Source organism: Oncorhynchus tshawytscha, linkage group LG05, assembly GCF_018296145.1.
Source record: "Oncorhynchus tshawytscha isolate Ot180627B linkage group LG05, Otsh_v2.0, whole genome shotgun sequence".
Taxonomy (NCBI): domain Eukaryota; kingdom Metazoa; phylum Chordata; class Actinopteri; order Salmoniformes; family Salmonidae; genus Oncorhynchus; species Oncorhynchus tshawytscha.
The window spans coordinates 79,855,732-79,869,863 of record NC_056433.1 but is presented as its reverse complement, the minus strand read 5'-3'; the positions used below and the strand labels follow the sequence as shown (position 1 = coordinate 79,869,863).

Here is a 14,132-nt window from a genome sequence, read left to right as displayed (position 1 = left end):
TAGGAAATAATCAGCAATTACTCACAATTATTCATAGACCTAATGATGGGGGAGAGTGGGGTAAATTGAGGCAAAGAGGTAAACTGAGCTAAGAGGGTAAATTAAGATAACCTTGATTCTAGGAAACCATACCCAAAATTAATATTTTGACCAAATATGTAGGAAAATGTTATCGTCATAGATTATGTGAAGGAAGAAACCACATAGAAAAAGTTGTAAACTAGTTAGGTCCAAAAAACAAGTCTAATTAATTTATTGTGGTAGAGGTTTCCTTATGCTTGTTTCTAAACCAAAATAGATCATTTTAAGATTGTTCTATACATCATTTGGGGTCTCTTTATTTGAGGTCCTAAACCTAGCATGAAAGTTCATCCTTGTAGCTGTGTGGGCTAATATAGTCAAAATGTTAGCCTTAGGGAAAGTTGAGCCAATGGCCTTGGGGTAAATTGAGCCAAAGGTTGAGCCAATTGAAATGTTTTCATCACAAGCATATGTGAAGAGGGTTATATAAAAACAACTAAGTAATACTCTATACCCGTTAGATGTGCCAACAGACCACTGTAATGTTTACATTAATTCTGATGATTTCCAAGGATACACAACATCCTGAAATATATATAGATATATTTGTTAGAAAGAATACTATATTTCTCTTGGCAAGGTAATGCTGAATTTAAATTTAAAAAGCTCAACTTACTTCACTCTCCCCTACATGGAATGATAGTAAAGGAGTATTTGATTTAATTTATTTCCTATTGATTTACACATTTTTTGCTATTGAGATTATAGAATAAATATATATATTACAGTAATGTGACTGCTGAATTCCGCCCAATTACTGTTATTTAATTGTTTTATGTATTATGTTGCTCATGTTAATCTTACTTTCAATGTCTGAATCTCAATTCTAATAATTGTATTTGTCAACGAATAATGTCCACGTTTAATTTATAGGCTCCTCATATTGTCAGACTTTTCAAGTCAATCTTGGTATGGGTGCTTGGGGGGAAATGTAATTCACACTTTGTAGGCCTAATGTCGGCCACCGACTCTAAATATTATTTTGCAGACCACCAGCCAACATCTACATCACAACATCAACTAGCAAATAACCAGTAAACAACCAGTCTTTGCGCGACCTCGCGTGGAGATATTTTACTTGCAGTGATCATACATACAAGAGTGGGTTGGTATCAGAGAGTCTACGGAAACTGTATTTGCCGTTCTCTTAGCAGCAGGAAATTATGATGGCAGAACCAACGCCGTGTTGCAACCACAGCATTGCAACCACTTTGGAAAAATGTATGCATAATTTGAGGTACTTTTATTGTTAATATTCATTTATTTATACCAGCAGTTCTCTTGAAATAATACACAAATACGGGTATGTTGAAAGCTATTGTGTATATTTGAAGAAATACACTTTTAATTACACATTAATATATGTTGTTGGAATTACTCAAAAGAGTCTGTAGAATTTAAATCTGGTCTCTTGTGCTGGGTAATTGTTTTAACACGGAGTGCTGGTGACTCCTTAAAGGCGGGCTTCCCAGCCAAAACAGTGTGATAGATAGAGTTCGTGCATATATTATAATGACATTTTGGGCCGTTTTTGTTCGTTTTGGAATTCGGTGAGTTTTTTTGTTGTTGGCTATTCTGCATGCAGAATTCTGCAAAAAATATAATCAGTGTACAACGTAAAACACCAAATAATGTATGCAGGCCATGTCACGACTTCTGCCGAAGTCGAAGCCTCTCCTTGTTCGGGCGGTGCTCGGCGCTTGACGTCACCGGTCTTCTAGCCATCATTGATCAATTTTTCATTTTTCATTTTCCATTTGTCTTGTTTTACTACACACCTGGTTTCAATCCCATTCATTACCTGTTGTGTATTTAATCCTCTGTTTCCCCTTATGTCCTTGTCAGAGATGGTTTATTGTTCAGATTTCGTGTTGTTGTATTGGTGCATGACTGGTCCTTTTACCCACTTTGTTTTATTATTTCATAGCTTTGTAGTTATGTGTTGTTTACAGTGATTAAACAACTCAATTTCATTAAGTTTGATTCTCCTGCTCCTGACTTCACCGCCACCTATACACACGATTCTGACAGGCCAATACTGGCTAATTATCAAAATCCAGAAAAGAGCTGTTCAATTCTACAACCACCTAAAAGGAAGCGTTTCCCAAACCTTCCATAACAAAACCAAACACCTACAGAGATTTGAACCCGGAGAAGAGGCTCTGTACACAAACAGACTCCACAGAGCCCCAGGACAGTAGCACAATTAGACCCAACCAATTCATGACAAAACAAAAAGAGAATTCCTTGACACATTGGAAAGAATTAACAAAAAGAGCCAACTAGAATGCTATTTGGCCCTAAACAGAGAGTACGCAGTGGCAGAATACCTGACCACTGTGACTGACCCAAACTAGAATGCTATTTGGCCCTAAACAGAGAGTACGCAGTGGCAGAATACCTGACCACTGTGACTGACCCAAACTAGAATGCTATTTGGCCCTAAACAGAGAGTACGCAGTGGCAGAATACCTGACCACTGTAACTGACCCAAACTTAAGGAAAGCTTTGACTATGTACAGACTCAGCGAGCATTTGCTATTGATATTGATAAATGCCACCGTAGGCAGACCTGGCTCTCAAGAGAAGACAGGCTATGTGCTCACTGCCCACAAAATGAGGTGGAAACTGAACTGCACTTCCCAACCTCCTGCCAGATGTATGACCATATTAGAGACACATATGTCCCTCAGATTACACAGATACACAAAGATTTTGGAAACAAATCCAATGTTGATAAACTTCCATATCTATTGGGTGAAATACCATAGTGTGCCATCACAGCAGCAAGATTTGACCTGTTGACACAAGAAAAAGGAAGGCCATAAAGATCATCAAGGACATCAACCACCCGAGCCACTGCCTGTTCACCCCGCTGTCATCCAGAAGGCGAGGTCAGTACAGGTGCATCAAAGCTGGGACCGAGAGACTGAAAAACAGCTTCTATCTCAAGGCCATCAGACTGTTAAACAGCCACCACTAATATTGAGTGGCTACTGCCAACACACTGTCAATGACTGTCAATGACACTGACTCTACTCCAGCCACTTTAATAATGGGAATTGATGGGAAATGATGTAAATATATCACTAGCCACTTTAAACAATGCTACCTTATATAATGTTACTTACCCTACATTATTCATCTCATATGCATACGTAGATACTGTACTCTATATCATCGACTGCATCCTTATGTAATACATGTATCACTAGCCACTTTAACTATGCCACTTGGTTTACATACTCATCTCATATGTATATACTGTACTCGATATCATCTACTGTATCTTGCCTATGCTGCTCTGTACCATCACTCATTCATATATCCTTATGTACATATTCTTTATCCCCTTACACTGTGTATAAGACAGTAGTTTTTTGGGAATTGTTAGTTAGATTACTTGTTCGTTATTACTGCATTGTCGGAACTAGAAGCACAAGCATTTCGCTACACTCGCATTAACATCGGCTAACCATGTGTATGTGACAAATAAAATTTGATTTGATTTGATTTGAAAAGGCAACCAGTGAAGAACAAACACCATTGTAAATACAACCCATATTTATTTTTGATTTATTTTCCCTTTTGTACTTGAACTATTTGCACATAATATGACATTGGTAATGTCTTTATTATTTAGTTCACTTGCTTTGGCAATGTTAACATATGTTTCCCATGCCAATAAAGCCCTTAAATTGAATTGTAACTGAATTGAGTCGAAACAGCAGGTCCTGGACAAGGTAGCACGTCATGTTAAACATGTCAAGGTTCCAGAGCTGCATGCAGAACAGAAGAAATTGATTGGCAGTGGTTAGAAGAGACACTACTGAGTAGACTAGTGTCAAGCCCACTTTTGCCTCAGCCTAAAGAATAGATATTTTACAACTCAATATTGTGAACATACCAGTCAACAATCTATTTGATTAATATCGGTCTTAAACAAAATGTAACCATATTGTTCATACATATTTGACATTGTTTTCATTAATTCCTTCTTGCATTTACTTCTAAGCACAATAAAAAAGACATTGACCTAAAATGTAATATATTTGGAATGAGTCATCGACATTGCAATGTCTTGAAATGCGGACTTTTAATCTGAAGGTTTTTTCTATTAACATACAAAGTCACGATATCGTTTGTGCTGCTGGCAGAACCAAGCTGGAAGTAGGGTTGTCCTTGTAGAAATGATTGCGTACATACGTCGCATACCAAAAGTTCACATTTCAAATGTTTTAGTCGTATGTACGGGATAGACATGGTATACACCGTCCAACAAAATGCTTACTTGCAGGTTCCCTCTGCACAATGCAACAAGAATAAAAGATAATAATACGAAGATAAAGTAAATGGCTCAGTAGAAAAGAAATTGAAACATCCGCAGGTTGCATCATACTTCTCTCAGGGATTTTCTCAAGTCTTCCAACTCTCATGGGCAGCCTTTGAGGTCAGATAAGTAGCGAACAATGTCTCTGATACAACCCATGCGCCAAATTTCAGTTTTCGATTAGTCTCCCCATAAATTCGGACTTCCTAAATTACCAAAGCTTAAAATTGAGTTCCGCTACGAGGTGTGTACGTTTTTCGAGAGGCGGTGTTTAGCACCTCCTCCGGCTCATCGTATACCGTATACAGTGGAGCCATACTTCAGGCGTTGATGACATATTTCCTAGGATTTATGCGCTGATATTGTTCTCAAGGTAGGTGGACACATAACTGTCATTCCTCAGTGTTGCATGTTTGTTACAATACAAACACGTAAAGCCTGTTCTGTATGTTGCTGTTGCCTATTTAACTTTGGACACTGCTCTTTTCGAGATTGCTGTGCGCGGTGGTGTGTCGAGTCAGTGTATTAACTTGATGTTTCCGTAAGTGGCAAGTCAACGGCAGTACATTGCCTTATTAGACCACTATAGAATTCGATTATTATTCGATCAGAACTGGAAATATATTATTCTAATTTTTAAATGATTGTGTTAACTTCAACAAGAATAGACTAGCCTAAATCAACAAGTAAGACATTTTAGTTTTAAAACGTTTTTAAACACTTTCACATGTTAAACTCTCATTTGAAAGATATTATGCAACTCATCATCAATTTATCAATTCCACTGAAGATATTTGGCAAATGTAGGTTATTAATATGGATTAGAGCATCATTTGTTTTCATTGCTGTGTTTTGCCTTGTAAAATGTTATTAATTCCCCCTCGCTTTTGTTATTACATTCTTTTGATGCAGTCAGCGTGTCCAGCCATGGTCTATGAGCAGATACCTTTTGTATAGTAACAACACTAGTGTAACAACATGGCACTTAAGCCTGTTGATTACAGGTATGGCTAAGTCCATGGTCTTGTGTTTAGGAACATCACAATTCAGTCATTGAATTGACTTTTGAATGAATAACCATTATTGTAATTTAATTCTAATTTAATGAGGAGACCAGATAGATAGTTAAGCACATTGGCTCAGCTTTCTTGTACCAAAATAACCATAAGCCCACTCAGTGGTCAGGCCAAGCTGTCTGTGTTCCTGTCCAATCCACTCAGCTCTTATTGCTTTGTGGATGGATCGTTCAGAAATGTGGAATACATGCAGGTCACCACGTCACAGCCCAAATAGGCTCATTCAGAACTTGGACCATCCATTCAAACTACGTGACCAGCACTGCGAACACACAACCACACTACGTGCATGAACTCTTCACAGAAATGCTACGCTTTGTTGAACAACTGTGGGGAGCCTTGGAGCCACACTGGGCTTGTGGTCTACTGTAATACACACACACACACACACACACACACACACACACACACACACACACACACACACACACACACACACACAAACACAAATTATTAGGCTGCGGTAGCATCTCTCACTTCGCTGAGTCACATAGGCCTCTATCTCTTTCTCACACACGCACGCACGCACACACACACACACACACACACACACACACACACACACACACACACACACACACACACACACACACACACACACACACACACACACAGGCCTATCTCAGTCTTGTGGCTTCAGTACATCCCCTCTCCCTGGTCCTACACTCACTACAGTAGCTGATAACCAGTTATTTCAGTAGCTGATAACCAGTTATTTCAGTAGCTGATAACCAGTTATAACCAGTTATTTCAAGTTATTAGTATTTTACATCATCACTGTTTCAAACTGTTTCACTCACCAGCAACGTGTCATTAGACTTGGACAGTATACAACTGTCAAGCAAAGCTATTGTTTCACTAACTGCCACAAGTTACCATGTGTCATATCTGTCTTTCCACACCATCCCCTTACATAATGATGCTCTGTGTGTCCCCAGTCTGTAGATTCTACCCAGTGTTCCTGGAGGATCTGCTTAAGTTCAAGGACACATTTGGAGACTGGACAGAGACTCTCCTCCTACAGTAGCTGACACCAACTCTCCCACCAGCCAACCATGTCTTCCATAGACCCCTACCAGTACATTATTGTAAGTCCACACATGTCCGGTTACATTCAAATTCTTAGGTATTTACTATACTGCATGTTTTGCATACATTTACTTGGTATTTTGGTAGTGTAACAAACAGCTTCTTACAACTTCACCTTAAGTCCAGTGAGTCATGTGCTCCAGTAATAAGAAGGAAACTACTACTCTAGATAAGACTATCTTTGGCCACATAGTGTTTCTGATAAAGCAGTATTACTTCAGTAGAAAACCTTATATTTGTTCCATCTCGATCTATCAACATTAGATTAGTGGGCAGCTCTGTTCTCACTACAGTTCTCATCTCACTCGTTTTTATTTTATTTTACCTTTATTTAACCAGGTAGGCTAGTTGAGAGCAAGTTCTCATTTACAACTGCGACCTGGCCAAGATAAAGCATAGCAGTGTGAACAGACAATAACACAGAGTTACAAAAGGAGTAAACAATAAACAAGTCAATAGCACAGAACACTGGAGTGATAAATGATCAGATGGTCATGTGCAGGTAGAGATACTGGTGTGCAAAAGAGCAGAAAAGTAAATAAATAAAAACAGTATGAGGATGAGGTAGGTAAATTGGGTGGGCTATTTATCGATGGACTATGTACAGCTGCAGCGATCGGTTAGCTGCTCAGATAGCAGATGTTTAAAGTTGGTGAGGGAGATAAAAGTCTCCAACTTCAACGATTTTTGCAATTCGTTCCAGTCACAGGCAGCAGAGAACTGGAAGGAAAGGCGGCTAAATGAGGTGTTGGCTTTAGGGATGATTAGTGAGATACACCTGCTGGAGCGCGTGCTACGGGTGGGTGTTGCCATCGTGACCAGTGAACTGAGATAAGGCGGAGCTTTACCTAGCATGGACTTGTAGATGACCTGGAACCAGTGGGTCTGGCGATGAATATATAGCGAGGGCCAGCCGACTAGAGCATACAGGTCGCAGTGGTGGGTGGTATAAGGTGCTTTAGTAACAAAACGGATGGCACTGTGATAAACTGCATCCAGTTTGCTGTGTAGAGTATTGGAAGCTATTTTGTAGATGACATCGCCGAAGACGAGGATCGGTAGGATAGTCAGTTTTACTAGGGTAAGTTTTGCAGCGTGAGTGAAGGAGGCTTTGTTGCGGAATAGAAAGCCGACTCTAGATGTGATTTTAGATTGGAGATGTTTGATATGAGTCTGGAAGGATTGTTTACAGTCTAGCCAGACACCTAGGTACTTATAGATGTCCACATATTCTAGGTCGGAACCATCCAGGGTGGTGATGCTAGTCGGGCGTGCAGGTGCAGGCAGTGAACGGTTGAAAAGCATGCATTTGGTTTTACTAGCGTTTAAGAGCAGCTGGAGGCCACGGAAGGAGAGTTGTATGGCATTGAAGCTCGTTTGGAGGTTAGATAGCACAGTGTCCAAGGAGTTCCTGAGTGGTGCAGCAGTCTAAGGCACTGCATCTCAGTGCTTGAGGTGTCACTACAGACACCCTGGTTCGAATCCAGACTGTATCACAACCGGCCGTGATTGGGAGTCCCGTAGGGCGACGCACAATTGGCCCAGCGTTGTCTGGGTTTGGCCGGTGTAGGCCATCATTGTAAATTAGTGTTGGTTCTCAATTGACTTGCCAAGTGAAATATATATATATTTTAAACACTACAGCTCTCTTCTCACTACAGCTCTGCTCTCACTACAGCTCTCTTCTCACTACGGCTCCCTTCTCACAACAGCTGTCTTCTCACTACAGCTGTCTTCTCACTACAGCTGTCTTCTCACTACAGCTCTCTTCTCACTACAGCTGTCTTCTCACTACGGCTCCCTTCTCACTACAGCTCTCTTCTCACTACAGCTGTCTTCTCACTACGGCTCCTTCTCACAACAGCTGTCTTCTCACTACAGCTGTCTTCTCACTACAGCTGTCTTCTCACTACAGCTCTCTTCTCACTACAGCTGTCTTCTCACTACGGCTCCCTTCTCACAACAGCTGTCTTCTCACTACAGCTGTCTTCTCACTACAGCTGTCTTCTCACTACAGCTCTCTTCTCACTACAGCTGTCTTCTCACTACAGCAGTCTTCTCACTACAGCTCTCTTCTCACTACAGCTCTCTTCTCACTACAGCTCTGCTCACACTACAGCTGTCTTCTCACTACAGTTCTGCTCTCACTACAGCTGTCTTCTCACTACAGCTGTCTTCTCACTACAGCTGTCTTCTCACTACAGCTGTATTCTCACTACAGCTCTGCTCTCACTACAGCTCTCTTCTCACTACAGCTGTCTTCTCACTACAGCTCTCTTCTCATTACAGATGTCTTCTCAGTACAGCTCTCAGGGCTAGGGGCAGGCCTAGTGTCCATCATGATAGGATAAAGAAGGTGTAGGGTGGCCCAGCCCCCGAAGTGACTCAGATCAACTGTATGCAAGGATTTCCTTTCTGTTGTCTTAGGAATTCAACATTCTATGTGTTATCTCACCAACCCCATCTTGTCACACCTCTGGGTAGCAGAGGTTCAGTTGTCTTTACATCTTGTAGGTTTGACATCTGATTGGAAGTTAACTCAACAGTTAACTCAACATGGTATTGGTCAACAACTCAGATTCTTTATCTACACATAATCAGATGTTATAAAGGGTCTTAGATTAATTGCCTCTTTCTCTTTTTTGTTGCTGACATGTACCTGTTAGATACCTACACCGTTTCTTTCTCTCTCCACCCCAGGGTCTCTTGGGGCATGGCCTTTCAGGTCATGACTTCTCTCTCCACCCCAGGGTCTCTTGGGGCATGGCCTTTCAGGTCATGACTTCTCTCTCCACCCCAGGGTCTCTTGGGGCATGGCCTTTCAGGTCATGACTTCTCTCTCCACCCCAGGGTCTCTTGGGGCATGGCCTTTCGGGTCATGACTTCTCTCTCCACCCCAGGGTCTCTCGTCGGCATGGCCTTTCAGGTCATGACTTCTCTCTCTACCCAAGGGTCTCTTGGGGCATGGCCTTTCAGGTCATGACTTCTCTCTCCACCCCAGGGTCTCTTGGGGCATGGCCTTTCAGGTCATGACTTCTCTCTCCACCCAAGGGTCTCTTGGGGCATGGCCTTTCAGGTCATGACTTCTCTCTCCACCCCAGGGTCTCTTGGGGCATGGCCTTTCAGGTCATGACTTCTCTCTCCACCCCAGGGTCTCTCGTGGGCATGGGCTTTCAGGTCATGACTTCTCTCTCCACCCAAGGGTCTCTTGGGGCATGGCCTTTCGGGTCATGACTTCTCTCTCCACCCCAGGGTCTCTCGTCGGCATGGCCTTTCAGGTCATGACTTCTCTCTCCACCCCAGGGTCTCTCGTGGGCATGGGCTTTCAGGTCATGACTTCTCTCTCCACCCAAGGGTCTCTTGGGGCATGGCCTTTCAGGTCATGACTTCTCTCTCCACCCCAGGGTCTCTTGGGGCATGGCCTTTCAGGTCTTGACTTCTCTCTCCACCCCAGGGTCTCTTGGGGCATGGCCTTTCAGGTCATGACTTCTCTCTCCACCCCAGGGTCTCTTGGGGCATGGCCTTTCGGGTCATGACTTCTCTCTCCACCCCAGGGTCTCTTGGGGCATGGCCTTTCGGGTCATGACTTCTCTCTCCGCCCCAGGGTCTCTTGGGGCATGGCCTTTCGGGTCATGACTTCTCTCTCCGCCCCAGGGTCTCTTGGGGCATGGACTTTCAGGTCATGACTTCTCTCTCCACCCAAGGGTCTCTTGGGGCATGGCCTTTCAGGTCATGACTTCTCTCTCCACCCCAGGGACTCTTGGGGCATGGCCTTTCAGGTCATGACTTTTCTCTCACTCTCCCACTCTGATCATGCTTAGAGTAATGTCTTGTAATGCTTGTTAATGATTTGTAACTTAAGTTTATTCCTTGTATAATGCATCTTTCATTTGAAAAAGTAATTAAATAGACTATTTAGAATTCCATTCTCAGACATTTCTTGATTGCCTATTACTGTAACTCAACTGAATCAAATCAAATGTTATTTGTCACATGCGCAGAATAAAACAGGTGTAGACCTTACTGTGAAATGCTTACTTACAAGCCCTTAACCAACAATGCAGTTTTAAGATAAACAAGAGACAAGAAAATATTTACTAAATAAACTAAAGTTTTAAAAAAGTTACACAATATAATAACAGTAACGAGGCTATGACTGGGGTGGCTGGAGTGTTTGACAATTTTTCGTGGCCTTTCTCTGACACCGCTTAGTATAGAGGTCCTGGTTGGCAGTGATGTACTGGGCTGCATGCACTACCCTCTGTAGCACCTTATGGTCAGATGCTGAGCAGTTGTCATACCAGGCAGTGATGCAACCAGTCAGGATGCTCTCGATGGTGCAGCTGTAGAACTTTTGGAGGATCTGGGAACCCATGCCAAATCTTTTCTGTCTCCTGAGGGGGAATAGTCTATTGCATATTTTAATTATCTTTAAGGAGTCAAGTAAACATTTGAATAGGCTAATTGCATAGTCTTATTCTTATCACGGGTCGCATGTGAGGTAAATATAATAGACACATATCAAATATTACCCCACTACAAATGTGCCCTGTTGTCTTGACATGGAGATATTCCACTGTAGCCCTGTTGGCTGCTCAGTTCCTATTGAAAGTCTATCCCTGCTGCGAAGCCTCACTCATCACTGCTATGCTGTAGTGGAGACTAGCAGATCTGCAGGTTCACTTCCAGGGGAATGGTGATAAGACAAAATGACATCATCATACCTTCTGTTTACAAATGACCTAAAACAAAAAGAAAGCAACAAAACTACAGTTGTCTGCCCCATAGTAGGAGTGCGGGATCTGATTGTCTTTCACAGTACCTGTACACAGCCAATCTGTAAATAGCACACCCGACTACCTCATCCCCATATTATTACTTACCCTCTTGCTCTTTTGTACCCCAGTATCTCTACTTCCACATCATCATCTGCACATATATCACTCTTACAATTATTTTCGCCTCTATGGCCTATTTATTGCCTTTCTTCTCTACTCTTCTACATTTGCTCACACTGTATGTAGATCTTTCGATTTTTCTTTTATTTTGTGTTATTTGACTGTACGTTTGTTTATGTGTAACTCTGTGTTGTTGTTTTTTGTCACACTGCTATGCTTTATCTTAGCCAGGTCGCAGTTGTAAATGACAACTTGTTCTTAACTGGCCTACCTGGTTAAATAAAGGTGAAATAAAACCAGTAAGAGAAGGATAGGACTCACAAGACACAGGTTATCATCTTCAGCCCAGGATTGGACACAAATCACAGTTGAAATTGTACACAGAAATTGTATCCAGGTCTGTACCCAAACAATTTGAACTTTTAAAAATCCACCTCTCTAAAAACAAGTCTCTCTCCGTTGCCACCTGCAATAGACCACCCTCTGCCCCCAGCAGTGCTCTGGACACCATATGTGAACTGATTGCCCCCCATCTATCTCAAGAGCTCATGCTGCTAGGCGAACTAAACTGGAACATGCTTAACACCCCAGCCATCCTACAATCTAAGGTTAATGCCCTCAATCTCACACAAATTATCAATGAACCTACCAGGTACCACCCCAAAGCCGTAAACACGGGCACCCTCATAGATATCATCCTAACCAACTTGCCCTCTAAATACACCTCTGTTTGTTTTCAACCAAGATCTCAGCGATCACTGCCTCATTGCCTGCATCCGTAATGGGTCAGAGGTCAAACGACCTCCACTCATCACTGTCAAACGCTCCCTGAAAGAATGCAGCGAGCAGGCCTTTCTAATCGACCTGGCCCGGGTATCCTGGAAGGACATTGACCTCATCCCGTCAGTAGAGGATGCCTGATTTTTTTTTTAAATGCCTTCCTCACCATCTTAAATAAGTATGCCCCATTCAAGAAATGTAGAACCAGGAACAGATATAGCCCTTTGTTCTCTCCAGACCTGACTGCCCTTAACCAACACAAAAACATCCTATGGCGTTCTGCATTAGCATCGAACAGCCCCCGTGATTTGCAACTTTTCAGGGAAGCTAGAAACCAATATACACAGGCAGTTAGCTTTTTCAAGCAGAAATTTGCTTCCTGCAACACAAACTCAAAAAAGTTCTGGGACATTGTAAAGTCCATGGAGAATAAGAACATCTCCTCCCAGCTGCCCACTGCACTGAGGATAGGAAACACTGTCACCACCGATAAATCCACTGTAATTGAGAATTTCAATAAGCATTTTTCTACAGCTGGCCATGCTTTTCACCTGGCTACCCCGGTCAACAGCACTGCACCCCCCACAGCAACTCGCCCAAGCCTTCCCCATTTCTCCTTCTCCCAAATCCAGTCAGCTGATGTTCTGAATGAGCTGCAAAATCTGGACCCCTACAAATCAGCCGGGCTAGACCATCTGGACCCTTTCTTTCTAAAGATTACCTGCCGAATTTGTTGCAACCCCTATTACTAGCCTGTTCAACCTCTCTTTCGTGTCGTCTGAGATTCCCAAAGATTGGATAGCAGCTGCGGTCATCCCCCTCTTCAAAGGGGGGAACACTCTTGACCCAAACTGCTACAGACCTATATCTATCCTACCCTGCCTTTCTAAGGTCTTCGAAAGCCAAGTCAACAAACAGATTACCAACCATTTCGAATCCCACCGCACCTTCTCCGCTATGTAATCTGTTTTCAGAGCTGGTCATGGGTGCACCTCAGCCACGCTCAAGGTCCTAAACGATATCTTAACCGCCATCGATAAGAAACAATACTGTGCAGCCGTATTCATTGATCTGGCCAAGGCATTCGACTCTGTCAATCACCTCATCCTCATCGGCAGATTCGATAGCCTTGGTTTCTCAAATGATTGCCTCGCCTGGTTCACCAACTACTTCTCTGATAGAGTTCAGTGTGTCAAATCGGAGGGCCTGTTGTCCTGGCCTCTGGAAGTCTCTATGGGGGTGCCACAGGGTTCAATTCTTGGACCGACTCTCTTCTCTGTATACATCAATGATGTCGCTCTTGCTGCTGGTGAGTCTCTGATCCACCTCTACGCAGACGACACCATTCTGTATACTTCTGGCCCTTCTTTGGACACTGTGTTAACAACCCTCCAGACGAGCTTCAATGCCATACAACTCTCTTTCCGTGGCCTCCAATTGCTCTTAAATACAAGTAAGACTAAATGCATGCTCTTCAACCGATCGCTGCCTGCACCTGCCCGCCCGTCCAACATCACTACTCTGGACGGTTCTGACTTAGAATATGTGGACAACTACAAATAACTAGGTGTCTGGTTAGACTGTAAACTCTCCTTCCAGACTCACATCAAACATCTCCAATCCAAAGTTAAATATAGAACTGGCTTCCTATTTCGCAACAAAGCATCCTTCACTCATGCTGCCAAACATACCCTTGTAAAACTGACCATCCTACCGATCCTCGACTTCGGCGGTGTCATTTACAAAATAGCCTCCAACACTCTACTCAGCAAATTGTATGCAGTCTATCACAGTGCAATCCGTTTTGTCACCAAAGCCCCATATGCTACCCACCACTGCGACCTGTACGCTCTGGTTGGCTGGCCCTCGCTTCATACT

At 42.7% G+C, this 14,132-nt stretch overlaps 1 protein-coding gene across 3 annotated transcripts in view; it reads left to right on the top strand.

The window, feature by feature from the left end:
- The first annotated feature begins 4,252 nt into the window (after positions 1–4,252).
- Positions 4,253–14,132, top strand: part of pla2g4ab (phospholipase A2, group IVAb (cytosolic, calcium-dependent)) — a 58,823-nt gene continuing 48,943 nt past the window's right edge. The window contains exons 1-2 of one of the 3 annotated variants that reach the window (XM_042322448.1): positions 4,253–4,784; positions 6,426–6,575. In XM_042322448.1, coding sequence (XP_042178382.1) covers positions 6,543–6,575 — 33 coding nt within the window. In that variant the 5' untranslated portion in view covers positions 4,253–4,784; positions 6,426–6,542. Of the gene's footprint in view, positions 4,785–4,835; positions 4,953–4,998; positions 5,098–6,425; positions 6,576–14,132 lie in introns of those variants that run through there. The other 2 variants (XM_042322449.1, XM_042322450.1) reach the window with 2 other exon arrangements.